Source organism: Ctenopharyngodon idella, chromosome 9, assembly GCF_019924925.1.
Source record: "Ctenopharyngodon idella isolate HZGC_01 chromosome 9, HZGC01, whole genome shotgun sequence".
Lineage (NCBI taxonomy): Eukaryota > Metazoa > Chordata > Actinopteri > Cypriniformes > Xenocyprididae > Ctenopharyngodon > Ctenopharyngodon idella.
In genome coordinates this window covers 25,158,989-25,181,615 of record NC_067228.1, presented here as the reverse complement: position 1 = coordinate 25,181,615, position 22,627 = coordinate 25,158,989, and the positions used below count along the sequence as shown (strand labels likewise).

General features: G+C 38.5%; 1 protein-coding gene across 1 annotated transcript in view; it reads left to right on the top strand.

The window, feature by feature from the left end:
* The window catches only part of uxs1 (UDP-glucuronate decarboxylase 1), a 77,603-nt gene that overhangs the window by 7,663 nt on the left and 47,313 nt on the right, over positions 1-22,627 (top strand). The window contains exons 2-6 of the mRNA XM_051906080.1: positions 8,631-8,658; positions 10,087-10,135; positions 12,626-12,669; positions 16,112-16,172; positions 16,662-16,842. Coding sequence (XP_051762040.1) covers positions 8,631-8,658; positions 10,087-10,135; positions 12,626-12,669; positions 16,112-16,172; positions 16,662-16,842 — 363 coding nt within the window. The remainder of the gene's footprint in view (positions 1-8,630; positions 8,659-10,086; positions 10,136-12,625; positions 12,670-16,111; positions 16,173-16,661; positions 16,843-22,627) is intronic.

Here is a 22,627-nt window from a genome sequence, read left to right as displayed (position 1 = left end):
GTAATTACCATTTTATATTGGCCATATCATCTTTTTGGTTGAAGATGTAAAGTTAGAGCTCTATGAAATCTATTGTATTTGTTCCGAAATTCAATTTCAATTCATTCTTTATTTCAGACCAATGGGTCTGTATCAAAAAAGGAAGAAGAAAAAAAACATACAAGCGTATATTTACAAACAACAAACGTATTATTTAAAAAATGCAAACTTTAGTTCCAGTGCTTCTAAAAACAGGTGGAATTGTATCACTTAATGTAAGATCATTTAAAACCAATTCAACTGTATTTTTTTTAATCAATTAATCGACACATTAAATGATGCATATAATTTCTCAACACAGCCTGTGAAGTGGTAACATTATTATATACAAGCATTTGACTTGCACTTATCCACCTTGGAAGCTTAAGCACAATTTTTAATGCATCATTATGTCACCTGAAGCTTTTTAATTTTAGCTTTACTATATTCGCACCACAGGTGTGCCATATAAAGTGAAGTACAGTACTATTATAAAATCATCTTTATCTGTACACATATAAAAATTATGAGCCAGTATATTTGCCTCTCCATACAACTTACATCATCGTCATCATTTCAAGGTTCAAGGTATTTTATTGTCATCCTGTACATGTTGTCACATGAGAACAAAATATGTACTCAGGTTCAGCAGCGTGCTACATAAAAAATAAATAATATACAAATATGCATACAATAAGTTAAAAATAATTTAATGGACTACATTTAAAATAACTTAATAAACTAGAAATACATGTTAAAAAAAAAAAAAAAAAACTAAAACCTATAAATAAGTAACTAAACAGCAAGTTTTAAAAAGCAGTGCATGATATTAGCAATTTAAACCAGAGCAACACCATGAACCATGTCACGCATGTTTGTCAGTGTGTAGTAGATGAAACTGCGGCGCTCATTTACACAGACATGCAGACTTCCTATTTCAATAGTAGTCTTTCTATACATTAATATTCACAGGCGCTAGTGCATATCAAGATTTGCAGAATTCCGTGAAATTCCATGTTATACCATAAATTCAATTTTCTCTCCATGTTTTCTGCTTCGTGAAAATCATAGGCCCCCATCCCTGAAAATCCTACCTATTGAAATTGCCATAAAATGGGTCAGTTTTACAAGTACATTTTTGTAGGAGGTAAATTGAAAGCACTGCAGTGAACTAACATATTGTGCCCTATTTTAACGATCTAAGCGTATGGTCTGAAGCAATTAGGGCGTGTCTGTGTCTGTTTTGTTAGTTTAACAATGGAAAAAATGGTCCGCGCATGGTCCAACCGGTCTTAAGACCATTTTTTGAAGGTCTTGGTCTTGTCTTGGTCTCGGCTGTGGCCGCATTTGGTCTCGGTCTTGTCTCGGTCTCAGACTAAAAGGACTCAGGGATTTTATTTCAAGACCAGTCAAGACCGCAACTGCGGGGATATCGCTAAATTGCCTTTGCATTGTCTGATTTCTTTGTTAGCATCATTAATGTGATTGGATGTAAAAACTTCCTGCTTCAAATGCAATCAATAACTTATTTCTAATTTCATTTATTTTGTTACTGTTGTGCCGGGTCAGAAATCAACAAGGGATTGTGTCAAAAAATGTCGCCAAAATTAATACAAATGCCAGAAAATTCAAGATATGATTGCCAAAAAGTACTTGTATAAGATATTGATATTTATATTATAACATATGATATAATTAAGCAATATCACAAGAAAGAGGGCTGTTTTCACAAATATGAGCACAATTGCAAATGTGATATTGATTTTTTTTTTTTTTTTTTATACAAATGTTCAGTAAACAAAATTTTATTAATCTCAACATAATTTATGCATTTGTAATTGTACCAATTCAGATGCAACTTCTGTTCGACCTCTGCAGTGTAAAGATGAATTTTGTTGTTAGTGATTTCAGTTGATTGGTAACAGCTCTATATAGTGTCTTATTATTCTAATTGTAATTATTGATTAAAAATAAGACATTTCTCAGGCAGTAAATGTGGATCTTTCAGATGAATTTGAGGAGTGCTAGTCTGGTCTGGTCTTGACTCGGCCTCGACTTGCCTTGGTCTTGTCTTGGTCTCGACACACACTGGTCTTGGTCTCAACTTGGTTTCGGTTTAGGTGGTCTTGACTACAACACTAGGTTGTGCTTAGTCTCTTAGGGTGTAGGGGTTGCACCGACTAGTCGACTTTAATGCTCTGCCATGACTCTTTAAGCATGACGTCAACTAGTCGCTGGTCATAGAGAGTGCAGTAGGATAAGAAATCTTTGAAGTCTACATTTACACTCTGCATCCAACAGTTAATGACAAATTAATGCATACTCCGAGAGCGCTCCACAAGATATGTTTGATTATACCAACTGGATTCTCAATATTGATTGGATGAATGCACGTTTTAAACAGCTTATTGTACACGTAAGTTAATCGCCGCTCTAAACTGCGCTGCTACTGTACATTACATACACACAGACAGTAGCGTGCAGATCGCGCACGCTCACAGAATCATTCAGTAGCGCAGAAATGTATTGTCAACACTGTTCTGTGATTTATCAATAAAATAGCTTAGAAACTGAAAAGTTCTAGCATATATTTCTTAGTAACTAAAAATTTGTAGAGAGAAGTTGCCAGGTAGAATTAATTCATACACAATCACTGTCTCACTAATGCATTCATATAAATGTAGTCTTTACAATGCTACTTTATCTGTATATGATCTAGAACGAGCAGAAATCTGTGAGAAATACAATGACCCGAAGACAAAAGAACTGATAAAAATAAGCTGTTATGTAGGAGCAATATTTGTGGGCAGCGTCATATGTTATAGCTTTCTTAGCTCGAAGTTCAAAGTTCGTTCACACAGACGCGGGCAGTGGAATGGGGGAAAAGGTCTCGAGACTAGTCGTCGTCGACTCGACTTTAATCACATAAATGTCTACTTTAAAAAATCTGAAGGCTGTATTCACACTAGGTGTGCTGAACCGTGTCTGAGCATGTTTGACCCCCAAATCCCGGTTCGTTTGACTAGTGTGATCGCTCTGTAGGATGCCAGGGCTGTCGTAATGTCATCAATATATTTATTGCTACTTGGAAAGTACACTTTTCAGTTAATTCCAGTATATTTGGTAGGGTTGTGACAGTGAGGAAATTTTCCCACTGGTTAATCGACAACACTTGTAATACTGTTATCACTGGGATTGGGGGTGGGGGGCAGGGGTTCCCTCTTTTGCACCTTGCTTTTAAATTCGAAAGCGAAAGTAAAATGCGCACGGCCACACGGACATTCATAAGGGTGCGGAGCAGAGCGAGCGTTTTCAATTAATTCCTATGGAAAAAACTACGCATGCCAGTAGACACGCACTGTTATGAATGCCCGTGTGGCTGTGCAAATTTTACTTTCGTTTTCAAATTAGCACCAATTCGGGGCGGCAATTGCCTGAATGGTGGGTTATTATCCTTAATGGAAAAACAACAACTAGAAAAACACAACTAATCTTATGCAGGTTCTCCATTAGCACTGGGTTTAAGTCCAAAATATTGCAAAAATCGCGCTCAGGCTCGGTTCAAGCCAACCGTGCCTAGAGTGAGTATACTCTTAACGAGTCATGAGTGTGTTTTGGGTGTAACATGCAATAAACCAATCAGTGTCATCTCCCATTCCCTTTAAAAGCCAGGTGCGCATGTACCATGGCGGATTTGCTATTTACATGGCGGAATTTGCAAGTGGAAAGACTGAACGCTTTTTCACAGAGGAATCCTTTTACTTTTAGGCTAATATTTAAAAAATGTTTGTGTGCTGCTGCGCGTCCCTGTGTGTGTAACAAGCAGAGTGTATGCGCATTGTGCACCCGCCTGTAGGCGCATATTACTAACACAGCCTTTAAATAACAAAAAATAAATAAAATAAAAAAAAAATTTAAATACTGCGCCATTGACTTTAGACCAGGTTTTTGTTGGTCAATGGCGCAGTTTTCAGTTGCCTCTAAATAGCAACGCGCCTGAACACACTTCATTTTCAGACCAGCACGTGGGTGCTGGATGTGAAGATGATAACTGAAACTAGCAAAAAACACTTCTGTCATGCCTGGCTGTATGATAGGGCCCATTGTATCACGTTTATTGGTTGTATATGCTGAACATCAGCGACTACACACACACAGGTTGTGAAGGTCATGTAATGGTTTTTCTAACTTAAATTGCATAATGGCTGTGCTGGAGGTAGCATATTGTAGTGCTATCACATTGTTCAGTCTGAATATAACATAAGGATGTTTTTATCTCCTCTTGTCATTCAGAGCATCAGATTTGCCCTTGAGGGCTGCAGATGGTTTCCTCTGGTCCCCTACGTGATCATCCCATTTTAGGAATATTGATTAAATATCCTGTTTGATGGGGAATTTGGTTGTCATAATGTTTATCGCTGTGTGAGATTTTCTTTTCAGTTTTTCTTGCTGATTAAATATGATTTGCTGCAAGAAATGTGTTGGATATCTCTTTAGAGCAATGTAATCAGTGATGTAAACAGTGGCCAAGGGAACAAACTAGAGACTAATCAGGACTAAACTGAACCACCTGAAACAAACACATGGAAACAAAAAGACAACAAATAAAACACTCATCTAGGAGATATGTGCTTAGTGTTTATTATTTAATTATAATTATTATGAAATTATAATGAGTTACTAAAAAGTAATGTATGCTTGGTGACTCCTAAGAGAACTCTAGTGGAGAACTCTTGGTGACCCCTGTTGAGTTGATAAACCCTGATTTAGATAATTTTTTTGACACTGCGAGTAGTACTCTTTGCTTCCACCAAAATAGACTGTAAATCTGGAAAGGAAAACTTTAAAAGTAAACATTTGCTTCCCAGTTTTTTTTTTAACTTAGCGCCAAACTGGCATTTAAAATAAAACAACACAATTAGTTCCTGATGTGTTTCTGATCTTTATAATTATAATGATATTTAAGCACACTTTTGTTTTAAGGGGTTAAATGAATGGCAAAACTCACCATTTTGTTCATTTTCTATGTGTACCCCAGTTTGAGAACCACTGGCTTATATGAACGAACAGTCGACTTGTAAAATCTAATTGATATGTGCATAAGAGTGATTGGTTAGTTTTGTAACTTTCTGCTTGAGCAGTACTTCACATTCACCTTCCACCTTAATAAACTTGGAAACTGTGCTGTACATTGCTTTAAAATACAGTAATACATTTAATAACCTCAGCGTTAGTTAACACTCAGCCAAGACTCTAGACACACAACTGCAACCACTTACACATATTACGCAGTCTTATGTTTTAAATCAGTAGAGACCCCAAAACCAGGGTGGAGAAATTCAGAAAGATGAATTTGGGTCGTATGGAATGCTACTTTGAGAAATGACTGTTCCAGTTTTTTTGATCCCTAAAGAGGCCCCAGGACTCAGAGAGTGGTTCACCAAGAGAGTGACCTTGACAAACCAGTCTGCCGCTGCTGCCCACCTGCCCCAAAACACAATTTTCACGCCTACTGACAGGCAGCACTAAAAATAATGTACCCACTGCGACTGTAAGGACTTGGCCAGATGTATTTGGGCATGTTTTTAAGTCTGTATTATTTTATTTCTTGTTCACTTCAGCTCTTTAAAAGCTTTTATTTATGTTAAAAGTGCCAGTGTCCCATTTCTCAACATGAATTGATTTATCAGACTAAATTGCATTTCAAAAGGTCCAAATGGACCTAGTGTATGTGTGTCTTAAGCCGGGAACACACTACACGACTGTCAGGCTGATTATAATTGTAATTTGGTTGTGACGACTGATCATACCCAAACGAACCGGGTCTGTTTTGGTCAGTTGGTGTTTACAGTCGTGTAGTGTGCAGTGTAAAAGATTCATTGTAGAATTTAGGAACCAGCTGTTGCCATTCGTCCTCACAAATATTTTTTAAAACGTGTAATATTTGCGACTGACGCTGGTAACTATGCAATCCCTGTCAAGCATCATTCATCCTTATTTTTGTAAAAAAATTTTTTTGTTTGATTACGCATCTTGTTTTGATGTTTCTTTAATATTATTTCATAAGTTAACATTGCAAGTTAAACATTTTTAGGCTATTCATTTTGTTCTGTAGACAAAAAAAAAAGTGAAACTGCATTCTGTAAATATTTAGAATATGCAGTGATTTCTTAAAAATCACAAACATATAAAATAAAATAATTGTATTTTAAAAATGTATTTTATTTTGTCCCAGCTGGTAACTCTGGAACCAGAACAAAAACAAAATAGCATTTTTGTTTTGCTCAGAATGAACCAGACTGTTTTTAATTCCTGATTTGAGAATAACAATATTGCTTTATATGCTTAATTATTGCGCATTATTGCTTGATTTTAGAAAATAAAAATAAAGAAACAGCACTAGAAATGTTTTAATCAACTAAATAAATCTGGATGACATCAACATGCATTTGTCAATCTTACAGTCAATCACCATATATCTACTTTCACCATAAACCTAAAATTTGGGTTCAATTCCATTTTCTTCAAAATTTGTCCTCACAAAATTAATTTCAAACATAAATTTGATAAGAACACAGTTTATTATTAGCAACACCCAATGTAACATGACATTATGTTTAAAGTTTTTTTTTTCTGCACAAATTGCACTGGAAATAAGTAGTTTGTTTTGGTATACAAGATCTCGCATGGTTGAGTTCAGCAGAATGTTACGCCGTGACTCTCCAAACTGTGTGTTGTGCAGTGTGTTGGTTAGAGAGTCATACTGGTAACCCGAAGGTTGTAGGTTCGAGTCTCAATACCGGCAGGAAATTACTGCTCTGGGTGTGTGTGTCCATAGTTTGCAGTGTGTGTTCACTACTCACTACTTCTAATGTGTGTGCACTAACTGGATGGGTTAAATGCGGAGGGAAAAGTCAGAAGTATGGGTTACCATATTTGGCCGTCACATGTCACTTTCACTTTAGTGGACTGAATCAGTCTAAATTTATTGTGTTTGTTATATAAACTTTGATTAGAGTGGAAATCCATTCAGTAAATTTTGTTAACTTGACTGACTGCTTCATTTCCACTTTAAAGCGATGGGGCACTCAAAAATGAAGATTCTGTCATCATGCATCATTCCAAACCTGTATTACTTTCTTTCTTCTGAGGAGCACAAAAGAAGATATTTTGAAGATTGTTGGTAACACTTTGGTGACCATCCATTGACTTCCATTGTATGGACACAAAAAAAATAAAATAACTGAGACTATATCATCTTAAATATCATATTTCATGTTCCACGGAAGATGATCATGACATGAGGGTGGGTAAATTATGACAGAATTTTTATGTTAAGTGAACTGCTGCATTAATACAACTCTCTTCCTCGATTGTTATGGTTCCAAAATTTTTTTTCTATCAGGTTTCTCGTTCTGCCCCCTCAAATAGACAGTGTGATTCAGATTGTTTCTCCTCTCATATTTGCGTTGGCATGGCATCAGGTGGCACACGGCAAGCTGGCCATGCACAAAACAGCCTGCCGTAAATCACGCAGCACCCAGGAATTTGCAGTGACAGCAGCAAGGCCACTGGAAAAGAACTGGCCAAATTGGGAACAGAGGGATTTGCATAATTACTTCTCTAGCTCTCTTCTGGAGAGCAGGTTTTCTGTTTACACTCACATTTTGCCTTGGATTCCTCTACTTTCCTCTTTTATTTATTTATTTATTTATTAATCTATCAAGTTCAGCCACTCACTTGAAACAAAGAACAATAAGCTGTTGTTTTTGTTGGCGATACTTGGCTGGTGCGAGTGTTCAGGGAGGATGGTTTATTATTTATGGTGGTGATTGGCAGGTGTGTTATTTGTCTTTGTGATATGTAGCCTTGTGCGTGTTACAGAGGAAAGGTGTTCCTTTATTAAAGAGTAAAGGGCAGATGTTTACATTATCAATGTAATAATAAAGATTTATTTATGAAGGTTATACCTCACATACCCAAGTCAGATTCATCTTTTCTGTGCTTTGATTAGATAGTCAATTGATTGAAGAGGTACTTGATTGTGATTATTACATATATCATGTTAAAATTGTTTATATATGTTCAACTTTTATTCTGTTATTTATATGAGTGAGTTTATTCGTATTGCCTTTGAGATTGGAACAGAATGGTTTAATTAATTACTGTAGTGGAAGGAAAATCACAGCCCAGAACAATAAAATTGGTTTTCTGATTAGTAAATTTACATTCATGAATGTAAAATTTGGTCAAAAGTATAAATAAATTAATTAAATAAAAGCACTTGTTCAGGATAATCAGTGAAACCAAAGAGTACATTTTCCCATAAGAAAGACAGAGGTCTTGAACATTGAATATTTTTTATTAATACATTTCTGCACCTTACATCACAATATAACTGAAAAAGTACAATGCCAAAATAAATGCAAGGTAGTTTCATGATAATTATTATATAAAGTACAGTTTAAATTTATATCTTTTTACAATCTTTGTAAATTATGATTTTCTGTGTAAAACTGTGTATTGAGAATCAATTTGCATTTGTTTGTGTGATTTTATAGTTTTGTGTGATGTTCTAGGTACTGATGTCTCATATTTTTTTTTTCCTTTAGCTGTTTGGGGAACCTACGCAAATATGAGGTAATTATGACTTCTTTTTGGACTACCAATTTGCAAGCTCAGTCTGCTGCTAAAATCAGCTCTTCTGTAAATGTTGGAAATACGAACAGATGTCAGATTACCAGTCGTTCTGCTCAGATGGGCTGCTCAAAGCTGTTATCATTAGAAAAATGTGATCACATTATATTTATGGCTGTCTCGATATCAAATATTCACTACGTGATTACTGTGGTATAAATTATCTTACTGTGTTATCTATGGGAATTTTGAATAGGTAAATAAATAATGCTATTAGTCAAATTTTTGCTTTCACTTTTTTGGCCAATGAATCACACTTAAAATGTTAGTCTAAGGAAGTGGACATAAAGTTTGTAACTTTGTACAAAAGTGTACAAAAAGAGTCAACACTTCTTGCATACTGGCATGTCTATCACCCCGTCTTTATTACCGAATCCAAAAAACTCCCACACTGGCAGGATAATGTTTTTTTTTTTAGGTGCAGCTAGAATCTCTTGCTTTCATCTGTCAACTCCTCCGACATGATTTTGTGTGATAGGTACACACTGTGTCTTCTTTTTTCTATTTTGTGATGGTGGCAACAAGCAGCAAGGTGCAACACCACCATCTACATGTCAACCAGGCAACATCAGTGTCAACAAGACTGATGTTGGATTATTTATGATATTATCACATGTGTAGTATTTTATTTATTTATTTATTTATTTTTTAATCATGGTTATCAGAGTTTTGTGACACCCCTAGTTGCGATAGATTGATTGTGCTGTAAAGTTGGTAGTATTCTGCAGAGTAGGTTTAAATATGGTAAAATACGTGAACAAAAGTCAAAATGAAATCAATATTGACCATTAAAATAGTCCAGTCGTTCCCAGGGTTTCAAACCATTGATATTTAACGTAACCCCCACTATCCACATTAAAATCATTTCAAGAAGAATAAAATCAAATCTTGTCCTTACTTTTCTTTCTTCTTGATTATCATATCTCCGTATGTGTTCACACACTACACTACAAATTCATCACAAGTAACTGAGGATGTGTAAATATTTATTGATGACTGGTGTTTGAAACTTTGTGTAACTTTATTTAGGCATTGATACTGAGTGGCCCTTATCTTTAAGTATTGCAAAGCCCACATATCTAAAGCCCCTCTGCAAAAAAGGACCACTGCACTGTGCGTTAATCAGAAACAGAGATTAGACCTGCTCACAGCTGGGCAATGTTTTGAAACCAAAGAGGGAGATTGATGGAAAACAAGCTTTATTACAGATCAACTTCCGTCATTTGGTACTGTTGACTCTGAGTGTCTTCATCATGTGTCCAGACTGAGCTGAAGGAGAGTATTGTGTGCTTCAGTAAGCTTTGCGGTGCAAGTTTGAATGTTTGTGTATCTGTGTGGCTGCGATAAAGCCGTCTGTTGTTTTTCCCACAGGTCTATACAGGAACATGGAGAAATGAAGATTGAACAGAGGATAGATGAGGTTTGTTAGCACAAGCTGTTCATGTTTGTTTTCAAGTTATTTTTACAATTGTGTGTTTTTTTTTTTTTTGTGTTTTTTTTCAGCTTTTCACTTTTTCACTTTTTTTTTATTTAATTAACACCTACCTCAGTATCACTGGAAACTATACATATATATAAACCTAACAGCTGATATCCACACTTCAAGCTCTCGGGAAACATTGTACAGCTACCCAAGAGCGCGATGTAATTAAGATTTTAATTACTCATGCCGTTGATAGCAATTAAGTTTCCTAGTCAGGGGGCAAGTAACAAGCAGTGCTGATCTTATGTTATGCTGTTATGCTCTGCTTGGAACCCCCAAATACCTTTTCTCTGCTTGTGATGCTGTCCTGACTACATGTGTGCCATTACCCAGTCTTTGTTTTCTGAAAAGAGTTACTTTCAGTCATTTTTGTCCATTATGTTATTGCTGTTTTGTATTGGGGTAACAGGTACAGGCTGGAATACACTTCATAACTTTTAGAATCTTAACAGATTTTAAAACATTAGGCATCGCACACCTGCCGTCTTTGTGAATGGTTACAGAGGGAAAACTGGGCATCATACACTAAATGACTTAGGATCACACACTACCAGACTTTCAAGTTGTTCCGAACACAAAAAACGGCAAATGCAGAAACATGCACCTCATTTTTAGGAGACTCACCACAATATGTGTTCTAAAATTGTCTCAAAATGTTTTAGATAATCTGAGGGGATGGAATCACAGTCAGAATCTAAAAAAATCAGAGTCTGTACCCATTACACTATGCAGTTTTCTGTGAAATCTGTCAACTCGACCCAAAAGCACTGGCTCTGGTTTTCGGCAACTCACATTGCCTCGTCTAGACTACAAATCGGCCAAAAATCTGGTCAAAAGTTGTGTTGTGTATTTCAGCCTTAAAGGATTAGTTCACTTCAGAAATTTCCTGATAATTTACTCACCCCCATGTCATCCAAGATGTTTATGTCTTTATTTCTTCAGTCAAAAAGAAATTGTTTTTTGAGGAAAACATTCCAGAATTTTTCTCCATAGTGGACTTCAACGGCTACCAGTGGGTCGAAGGTCCAAATTGCAGTTTAAATGCAGCTTCAAAGGGCTCTACACAATCCCAGCCAAGGAATAAGGGTCTTATCTAGCAAAACGATCCATCATTTTCTAAAAATAAATAAAAATTGATGTACTTCTTAAACACAAATGCACGTCTTGCGCTTGCTCTGCGATGCGCCACGTGTTACGTAATGACATTGGAAAGGTCACGCGTGATGAGCATTTGTGGTTAGAAAGTATATAATGTAAATTTTCTCTTTTTTTTTTTTCCGAAAATGACAGATTGTTTCGTGAAAATATTGCATTGGCTTAAATTGAAAGAGAGAACCAAACTGTATCTAGCAACCGGAATTTCATAGAGACTTGGGCCTGTAAGAAACCACCCAGAACACACTAAAAACCACATACATACATAGTTTGTCAAATGTATTATTTCCATGCAACATGTTTGCGAGAAAGTTTGAAACAAGATGAAACCCATTAAATTTGACTTAAGCTGGTTTGTTTGCACGTACGTTCGCATTGAAAGTCAGTGCTATAACTGTGATCTTTATCGTGTCATTATAGATCCCAAATGTCTGCTTATCACTAGCAGAAGCTCATTAGAAGCCGCTTTTCTCCTATCTGCCTGACCTTAAGGTTCAAAGTGTGTCAACACCTACTGAGGCTTGTTTGTCAGCATCTGCGATAGCTTTTAGAAACGATGACATTTATTTTTCGGTCTGACGTTTAATATTTCATTTAAAGAAGTGTTACAGTTTAGAAATGTTTTTCGACCCAGATCTTAAAATCTTGCTGTTCTGAGGCAAATGTCTGATGTTTCAACTGTCATTCGGAATGTTAATGAAGTTAGGATTACTTATTGAACATGACTAATGATTAGGAATAGTGCTTAAATCGATTAAAGCAATCAGATAAATTACATGATATGCTAGTTGGTTAAATTGATCACAGTTAATTACATGTGTCAGCAACACATTGTAAAGGCTCTAGTCAGGCCTGCATTTTTTATTTATTTTTTTGGTGCAGACCCACCTTTCTGCCTATTAGTGGCTTGATTAAAGAATGAGTAATGATTAAAAGATTAATAATCTGTTAACTATTTCTGTTCCCTAACCAAAGGTCATTCAATTGAGTTCTTCCTTTCACATAACCTTACGACTACTCTCGGGTTAATCTGTAAATCATTTTTAGGGCTGATAGTGCTTGACGACTGTAAGTCAGAGATAAATTTCTGCCATTTTATTTGTTCTGTTTTCCTTAAAAGGCTTTAAAGTCACAGTCTCACCTGTGTAATTAATGCAGTCCCCTCACTCTCTATAAATCTCTCTCTGGTCACCTCTTTACTCTTTGTCTCATGTATCTTTTCTTTGCCCATCCTGTCCTGTTCTTACTGCTATCTTACTCTGTTCCTCACAGGCAGTGGCACCTCTCAGGGAGAAGATACGGGAACTTGAGCTTAGGTATGTTTTTCTTCTGCACCCCAAAAACGTACACTATGCTAGCTTTAAGTCTCGCCATGGTTTGTATGACACCATGGTCTTCTAAACATTAAAACACATTCAAAATACACTGATATTTCAGTACATTTCTATTTATTTATTTACCTTATATACCTGATATTTTTTTTAATGTGGCCACATTTCATAAATATATTGTGCAATAGTGAGAAAAAAGCCCTGTTAAGCATGTAATCAGTTGAATAGGATAGAAATTACATGATCAAAGAATATTTCACAGCCTGTAATTAGTAAGGAAAAAATACACCAGAAGTTTGCCTTGTGTGAAGTGGCATGTGTCTTAAAACAGCTAATCTGGAGATGTGTAAGCATATTTTTTTTTTTTTTTTTTTTGATGAGACTTGAAGTCTCCACAGAGAGTGGCTCTTTTTTTCCTTCACTTTGCCGCATCTCAGCCAGACCTAAAGGAGATTCTTTGATGCTGTTTGATTGGCCCCGGGCCCTGACTAAACCCAGCACTGACATAATCTCAGGCCCTGTTTACACCTTGTATTAAGATGCAATTTGGTCGATCGGATCACAAGTGTGGTCTAAAACGTTTTGAGCTTATCCACTTTCAACTGCTTCCAGTGGTAGTCGAAAACGCATTTGACCGGATTGCTTTCTTAGTGTAAATGCTCATGTGGTCAAATACGTTCAAACTAGCCAGATGGGATTTAAATTTTGTCTGTTGAAGACCTGAGTTTGGTGTGAAGATGAAAAACGTACCAAGCACAATGTTCTTACACCATTCCTGATTTCTAACACACACTTACCTGCATTCAGCGTGGTCTTGTGGCTGTCAGAGAAGAAATGAAAGCTGATACTCTCCGTATATTTTTCGGTATAATTTTAATCTGATAAAGCCCATACAGCCCATAGACCCTCCCCTCAAAGAAATCAGGACAGAAGTGAACAATAGAGACAGATTAAAACAAGGTGTAAACAGGAATGTGTCTCCTTGGTCTACTTGTGATCAACCAAAACGCATCTCAATACCATGTGTAAACAGGGCCTCATAGTATATTACCTGTTAGAAAATTCATCAAACAGGCACGGGTATCATGGCAGCAGTGTGAAATGAATCTTATTTAAAATCAGTTTGGCTAAAGTAACAAAAACAGTTCTTGGACTTTTGTAACAGGGTTCCACCAGCATTCAGCATGTGCTGTGTTCCTAAAATGCTATTTGTTGCACTTCTGTGCAAAAACAACATGTGGGAGAAAGGATTTATGATTTTCTTTCCCAAATAAGGTAGTGACAACTTTATATCTCTCACTTTTTTCATTCTGGCATCGCTCAACAAAAACATAAATTAACTGCTTTCTTTTTATTTTATTAAAGGTTGTGTTTGGGATTTTATATCTGATAATCTAAGCTACACTTGTAAAAATAAAGGTTCTAAAAGGATTTTTTCCCCCCAGTGATGCCAAAGTACATACACTATATTGCCAAAAGTTTTGGGACGCCTGCCTTTACGTGCACATGAACTTTAATGACATCCCATTCTTAATCTGTAGGGTTTAATATGGAGTTGGCCCACCATTTGCAGCTATTATAGCTTCAACTCTTGTGGGAAGGCTTTCCACAAGGTTTAGGAGTGTGTTTATGGGAATTTTTGACCATTCTTCTAGAAGCGCATCTGTGAGGTCAGGCACTGATGTTTGACGAGAAGGCCTGGCTCGCAGTCTCCACTCTAATTCATCCCAAAGGTGTTCTGTCGGGTTGAGGTCAGGCCTCTGTGCAGGCCAGTCAAGTTCCTCCACACAAAACTCGCTCATCCATGTCTTTATGGACCTCGCTTTGTGCACTGGTGCGCAGTCATGTTGGAACAGGAAGGGGCCATCCCCAAACTGTTCCCACAAAGTTGGGAGCATGAAATTGTCCAAAATGTCTTGGTATGCTGAAGCATTAAGAGTTCCTTTCACTGGAACTAAGGGGCTAAGCCCAACCCCTGAAAAACAACCCGACACCATAATCCCCCCTCCACCAAACTTTACTCTTTGCACGATGCAGTCAGGCAAGTACCGTTCTCCTGGCAACCGCCAAACCCAGACTCGTCCATTGGATTGCCAGACAGAGAAGCGTAATTCGTCACTCCAGAGAACACGTCTTTACTTCTCTAGAGTCCAGTGGCGGGCGTGCTTTACGCCACTGCTTCCGACGCTTTGCATTGCTCTTGGTGATGTAAGGCTTGGATGCAGCTGCTCGGCCATGGAAACCCATTCCATGAAGCTCTCTATGCACTGTTCTTGAGCTAATCTGAAGGCCACACGAAGTTTGGAGGTCTGTAGCTATTGACTCTGCAGAAAGTTGGCGACTTCTGCGCACTGTGCGCCTTAGCATGCGCTGACCCCGCTCTGATTTTACGTGGCCTACCACTTTGTGGTTGAGTTGCTGTTGTTCCCAATTGCTTCCACTTTATGATACCATTAACAGTTGACCGTGGAATATTTAGTAGTGAGGAAATTTCACGAAAGGTTGCCACCTGTGCAATAAGACCAATCACGGTACCACGCTTGAATTCACTGAGCTCCTGAGAGCGACCCATTCGTTCACAAATGTTTGTAGAAGCAGTCTACATGCCTAGGTGCTTGATTTTATACACCTTTGGCCATGGAAGTGATTGGAACATCTGAATTCAATGATTTGGAGGGGTGTCCCAATACTTTTGGCATAGTGTATAGTGTATTTTCGTTCCCCAAAGAATGTGAAGTGGAATTGAGGTTCTCTGGGTGGAAGTGATACAAGCAATGCAAGATACAAGTATAGCAACAGCAACATAAGCTACAAACATGAAAACAGTTTTACAAAATACAGGAAATGAAACCTGATCTTATTAAGAAAAATGCTTATTTTATACATGCAATGGTACTGTTTTTTCTGGTGGGTGAATTGATGTTGTTTGTTCTTATGAAACTTTCAGTGAGGCTTTACTAGGAGTGCATACAAAATAAACATATAAATACATAAATAAATAAAATGAGATCAGAGTTCTCTCTTGGGACTGTGCCCTCTTTGGGACCAGTGAGGCAATTGAAATGATCAGTGATAAAGTTATCAGTGAACTTAGGGGACTAGGAGAGTGGGGTTATATCTATATCTACAAATCCACTTTGTCAGTATCTCAGTGTTTGAGCTGAGAAACTCAAGAATAATTGGATGAGAGAATCACAAGAACAGATTCATCCCCCTGGATTCTTGAGTTGTTATTGAGTTTCTGTGCTCAGATACTGACAAGTGAATTTTTACTGGAATGTGTTGAAAGAGTAGCAAGGAGAATTTGTACGTTTTTCATCAGCATTGATTTTTTTTTTTTTATGCTTCTGTGTGCGTGTCTGTAGTGTGCTTTTGACATAGAGAAGATAGTCTTGAATCTTGCTTAAGGTTTTCTTTTATTTTACAGTTTTACCCAGAAGTACCCACCTGTGAAATTCTTATCCGAGAAGGACAGAAAGAGGATTTTGGTGAGAAGTTTTTGTCAGACTTCTTCAGGATACAAAACTGCTTCTTCAATAATGCATGTCTGTCTGTCTGTCTGTAAGATGTACATGGCATCCCTTGCACCTTACTAAATTACAGGTGGTCATCATAGTTTGACATTTCGTTGTTCATTTCCACTCTTTGATAGATCGGCGGCATTTATCTTTCACCAATTTAAATGTTATTTTAAAAAAATCTCCTGCATTTAAAAGGTTACTGTGTCAGATTGAAGCATGACCAATTTGGCAGCTGTTACAGTGAAATAACAACCGTTATTTCAGAGAGAGTTTTTCAATAAGCTGTGTTGCACCCAGATAATTAAGTACGTAGAAGCCTTGAGGAAAGAAGAAACAGTAGGGAGTAGAAACACTGCTCAATTCCTATGAAACTTAAGTAAATAAAAAGTAATATATGACTCTATATACTGCAATAATTTGGGCTTATGAAATGATATACAGTCTTTCCTCTGGTAGATCACAGGTGGGGCAGGATTTGTGGGCTCTCACCTAACTGATAAGCTGATGATGGATGGTCATGAGGTGACTGTGGTGGATAATTTCTTCACTGGCCGCAAGCGCAATGTAGAGCACTGGATTGGCCATGAGAACTTTGAGCTGATTAACCATGATGTGGTGGAGCCTCTCTATATCGAAGGTGAGTGCATCTACTAATTGCTTTTAATGTGTGATTCGTCATGTAGCTAAACAATTTAATGTAAACACACATTATTTGCAGTGAGCTTAGAGAGCATTATAGCTTTGCCTTAGATCGTGCCGACATCCTTCCAACTACACTAAAAATGTTAAATTGAATTTCCACACCATCAATATTGGATCCAGTCTCTTTACCAGACCCCATCAGAAGATATCCGTTTTGTCTGGTATCCAAAACCAGCCAGCAGGGCCGATGGAGAGGGACGCTACGGAGGCCACACCCTGCCGATAGGAAGGTAATGTGTGGTAGATACACATATGGAAAGACCCGTGGGGCAGTGCTACATATGGAAGATCTCTGCTATAGGTCCTGCCCAGCCAGGTTTATAACTACTACCGATGCAGAGACAGGGCAGTGCAGAAACTGCCCAGTGAAAGACACGGGTTTATCGACACCATGGGATTACCAAGGGGGAATCACAGCATATGGGCAGCTAGCCCAGTACAAGGACTGACTAACCGGGAATGCACATGAGTACTGGGCCTGGCTTCGAACACCTCCACCTCCACCACGTCTGACTGCGAGGATGCTGGAGGAATGTGATTCAGGGTTCTCCAAGTGGGAGCCTGAAGCTACATATCTGTTGAACACAGTGCCCCAACCAGTTCTTGAGGCATCTGTTGCAACAACATGCCTGGACACTTGTTCTAAGGGCACTCCGGCCGTAGAAAGGCAAGGACTGACCAGGGTCTGAATGTTCTGTGACAGAACGGTGTGATGGTTACACGAAGCGTGCCGCGGCGCATTGCCCATCTCGGGACTCAGCTGTGTAGCCAGTGCTGAAGTGGTCTCATATGCATCAATCCAAGGGGCTTGACAGTAGCTGCGAATGCTGTACGCCCCAGGAGCCTCTGAAATTGTTTCAGTGGAACCGCTATTTTCCCTCTGAACAGATTCAGGCAGTTCAGCACTGACTGTGGGCGCTCGTTGGTGAGACACACCATCATGTTGACTCAGAGAGAGAACTTGCAGTCTCTGCAACTTTGGTGAAGATGCGAGGAGACAGGGACAACCCAAAGGGGAGGACCTTGTACTAATATGCCAGACTCCTGAAAGCAAATTGAAGAAACGGTCTGCGTTGAGGTAAAATCGAGACTGTATGAATATACGCGTCCTTCAGGTCAATCACTGCAAAACCAATCCTGGGGGTGAACCCATGTGAGGGTGCGTTTCTGCGTGAGCATCTCAACAGACATGCCCGCCGGGGGGCAGCAAGGAGCGCTGGTGCTTAACCCGGGAAGCAGAGCATTCCAAAGTAGAGGCGGTGAGTGTGGTGTGACACCTGGCTCTGTGGGTCCTGTGAGGGACTGACTAGGGTGGCATAAGGAAGCAGCGTGTCCTTAAAACACAAACTCCCTGCTTGTGGTAAAAGAAGGGAGGGCTGGGAGTGAGGAAGCGGGGTGTCTGCACTGCCAGAATACCCCACAGTATGGCCCAGATACTGAAGAAACTGCTCTTTTATTGAAAGAGGAATAGAACAGGCGGAACAGAAATAAACTGAAACTGAAGATTCTCCACCCGGCCCTCCTTTGGAGGAAGGAGTGGTGTGAACACAATCTCCTGGTTCAAGGCAGCTCCCTCCATCTCTGGGCCACTGGATTGATTCCCTCAGCCAGAGATAGCACTCCTGGACCACCAAGGTGGACGACATCTGGCTGAGGTACTGTAAGCCTTAGCAGCTGGGGCTGCTGCGTCTTACAGGCCATGGACAGGAGACGCGGCGGTTACGCCAGGTGGCAGCACTTTGCGGGCATAATGCACTGCACGCTCCACCTGTGGAATATCCACGTAACCCTTGGCAGCCCCACCATCGAGGGTAGTGAGAGTAGAGGAGGCTGTAGAGCGGCGTTGAGCAGTCAAAGCTGCCTTCCACGACTTTTTTACACACTTCATGCGCAGAAAGGCACTGAGGCGAAACACGGCTGAGAACCGCGCACCATACCCAGGAACCAGTCATCCAACCGTGAGCGCTCCGAACAAGGTGAAGGGTTCCACTTGAGTCCAATGCCCGTGCCGGCCTGGGCAAGCATGGCCGTCAACTCTGAATCGGATTCAGCGTGAGCAGCCACCACAAAGGGGGGAAGCTCGGCTTCATCATCCTTCATGCAAGGTCTTTCTATGAGAGTATTCTAAAAGTCACTGTTATGGGAACTGAAAGAAGAACTGTCAAAGACTGTCAAAGAAAGAGTAAATTATTTTGATTTAATTGACTCTATAAGATTGGGGACTGACAGAAACAACCAGCATTGAAGGTGAGGCGAGGTGGCTTTCATAAATTCAGTCTGGTTTGAGAATCGACGCTGTCAGTGATTAGACTCAACAATGGACGTTTGAATGAAGTGATGTAGAACTTAGAGGAGTTTCAGGTCATTCTTTTGGCTCAGGTGTGAGACTCACAGTATCTCTTTGCCCCTATTTGTCAGGCAACTTCACACCTCCCACCACTCCTGCTAATCAAACCAGAAGAAGTGAGAGGATGGCTAGTTAAAAACAATGACCTCTGTAATGGAAAATCTCAGCAGCTGGCTTCAACCCCTGATGAGTATAGGGTTGACACACTCAACTGTGACATTAGCCACATTCACACAAGAAACCAGTTAAATTACAGTCAAATTGTAAATGTACCACAGCTATTCACAAACACAAAGGCTTTCTATCTTTTATTCGTAACACAACTGTGGAAACATCTCCACCAAAATGCTGTTATTACTAAGTGATATCAGTAGGGCTTGTCCAGTTTGACAACATTAGAGGAGATATTCACAATTTTCGACTTTCGATTCACAGGCCTATAATGAAACAGCATGAACGAAAGTGCATCAGCTCGTTCAGAACTTTGATTTGCCCAGCTCTTTGACTGCAAACTTCTTACACCAAAGCGTTCTAACCTTGTACATGATTAAACCGTTAATTCTCAGGTTTGTTCACACTTAGCATGAGCACATAACTTTTTCTGGCAGTGTTATAACCATTTAAGCCGGCACAATGGTGTCCTGTACACACACAAGACCTCTAAACTGAAAAATACCAAAATACCAAAGTTTTATATGTTAAACCACTTGTTTTTTTTTTTTTTTTTTTTTGTTTTTTTCTGGTAGATTTTTACTTTGGTTGGGAGTCTGTGGCAACACATAACCATTATGTTAGCATATGGTCAAAAGTTTAGCAAACTAAATGCCTAGTTTAGTTCTTCTTACTGTCTTGCCGTTATACACAAATTAAAATCTGTCACAGATTAAAAATGTCACATTTAAACCAAGAAATTAAACCCTTTTTTTTTTTTTTTTGTCATTTAGATATGACATTTTTACTGAGACTTTAATAGTAATATGTTATCAAGGAATTTGTGCTTCACAAGAAATGCTAAATAGATGTCATACTGGATTTTGTTTAATACAGCCAGTCAGATTACTGTGGCATGGTCAATTAATAAATTGTCTGTCAGCAGTCACTTTAGATGTAGTTTCAGCCTCTGACAGCATGCCAGTGAACTGTCTCATATGTGTCTGGCTGCTTCCATGAGTTAGGATGAGCAGGATTTTTTTTTTAGCCTGTCAAAATTTGGTTTTGACAGGAACCAGGCTGCTACAATAGCCATGTTTCCACTGTCTGGCCAAAAGTGAGCATGCTAGTGCGTGCCAAGGCCTGTCGCCCTGAAGGGGCTGTAGCCCCTATTGTAATTGTTAGTTTTCTTATTAAATAAATATATATGAAAAAGGTTTTTTTTTTTTTTTTTTTTTTTTGGTTTCTCGTTACTCCGGTTACAAATTTTTTTTCAATTTTGTCCAAAATCTGCTCAGATGATCTTTGGACCAAGCCACACAGAAATGACTGAATGGATTTTTGATATTCACTACCGTTCCCGAGATATTCATCTCCGAATGTAACCCTGCCTGTGTTTATTTTCTTATGTTAGTTAGCTTAGCATGCTAATTGGTTATTTGTAAAAGTTGCTTCTGTTTCAGACATTGGGACTTTCTGAGAATGATCTAATCTGAACTTGTTAAAAATGTAATATGCAGTGCATTTCTACAAAAAGTCTTAATTTTGAGTTGATTCTCACTCGAACTATGGAAGTTTGGCATCTGGGTGAGCACATGTCTTCCCAGTGGCGCAACAAGATGGGTGACAGGCACCTGACCCAGAGACTGTGGGTTTGAGTCATATGTGAACAACTTTATAAAATTGGTTGAAATGTTGTCATTTAGATTCCTTTATTATCCCAATAAGTTTTGTTCTAGTTTTTCTTCCTCTAGGATTAGAAGTCTGTTTTTGTTCATTCTGTGTTCATTCTCATCTCAGCTTCTGTGCATTTTGAGTTCATTCTCACTTGAACTACTGAACTTTGGCAGGTGTGTGAACATGTACCTGCCCAGTGGCTAACAAGATGATTGATAGGCACCTGATCCATGAGTTCAAGTCCCGTGTGGCAACTTTATAAAATGGTGTAATGTTGTTTCATTTTAATTCCTTTATTATTAGAGTAAGCTTTGTACTAATCTTTATTCCTCTTGGATAGACATAAGTGTGTTTTTGTTCATTCTTTGTTTGTTCTCTTCTGAACTAATGCTCATTTTGAGTTCATTCTCACCTGTACTTCTAAATCAGCTGTTTTTCATGTACAAATACATGTTTTTTTTTTTTTTTAAGTTTTGGCACTGCTTTAATCATATCCACATTTAATCATGTTGTATTTACCCAACTGTTCAGCGATTTGGTCTATCTACTGTTCACTGGGGGATGCTGAGTCTCCCTTGGCACCCATGTTTTTTTTTTCACGCGTTTGATTTGTGCCTGGCACTGACGCAAAGTGTGTGTACACCTGAAAAGTCTCCTGTGGTGCGGTTGTAAAGAGACGTGGTTGTTCTACGTTTAAATAAACTCGCTTGAAGAATTAGGACAAATCATATATGATTATATTAATGTATTTATTTTGTTTTGTGTTTCATCTGTTTCTTCCCTGTGCCTTTGTTGATACCGGACTTATGCATTGGCATATATAAAAAAATTACATATACTGCCCTTGAGCTCTCTCTGTTGTGCTGGTTGGATTATTAATGTGTACTCTTGACCAAGTGCCTGATCAGTGGTAAAATATCGATGCTGGAGTCTTTAAAAGTCTTTAAGTAAAGACCAATTGTTCGCTTCTGTCATACTCATTTTGTCATGCTGGTGAAATGGTGTGGTTTTGTGTACTTTTTAATTTTCAGCTTAATTTTTGGCCTTGAGGGTCAAGGTACAAGGCTATTTGCCCCACCCGGCACATTTTAAGCCCTGCCTCGTACTGGCCAGACATTGGAAAAGCAGCTAATGAGCCCATTTGATAAAAGAACTAGTTGCAGAGTTTGTTCATGTCATTGATTATTTGAAAGCTATTCAAGTGTTTTACTTGAGGCACTTAAAAGTAGAACATACACTAGCCCTTGTCCTCAAGCACAACTGTATATCCCACTTTTTTGTCGATTTGGTTGTAGGGGTGTATTGACGATAACCGTGATATTTAAAAAAAAAAATGAAATATTATTATCGTGTTAATTAGGGGTGTCACAGTATACAGTTATTGGCAATTAACCATAATTAAAATCAATATGATAATGTGACACATAAAGATGGCGGTATTGCACATTAACGCTGGTTGCCATCACAAAAAACACAAGCAGACAGTGTGCTGTGCGCAGCTGCTACTGCTGAGTAAAAGCATGTGTATTTATAATGCAATGCCAAT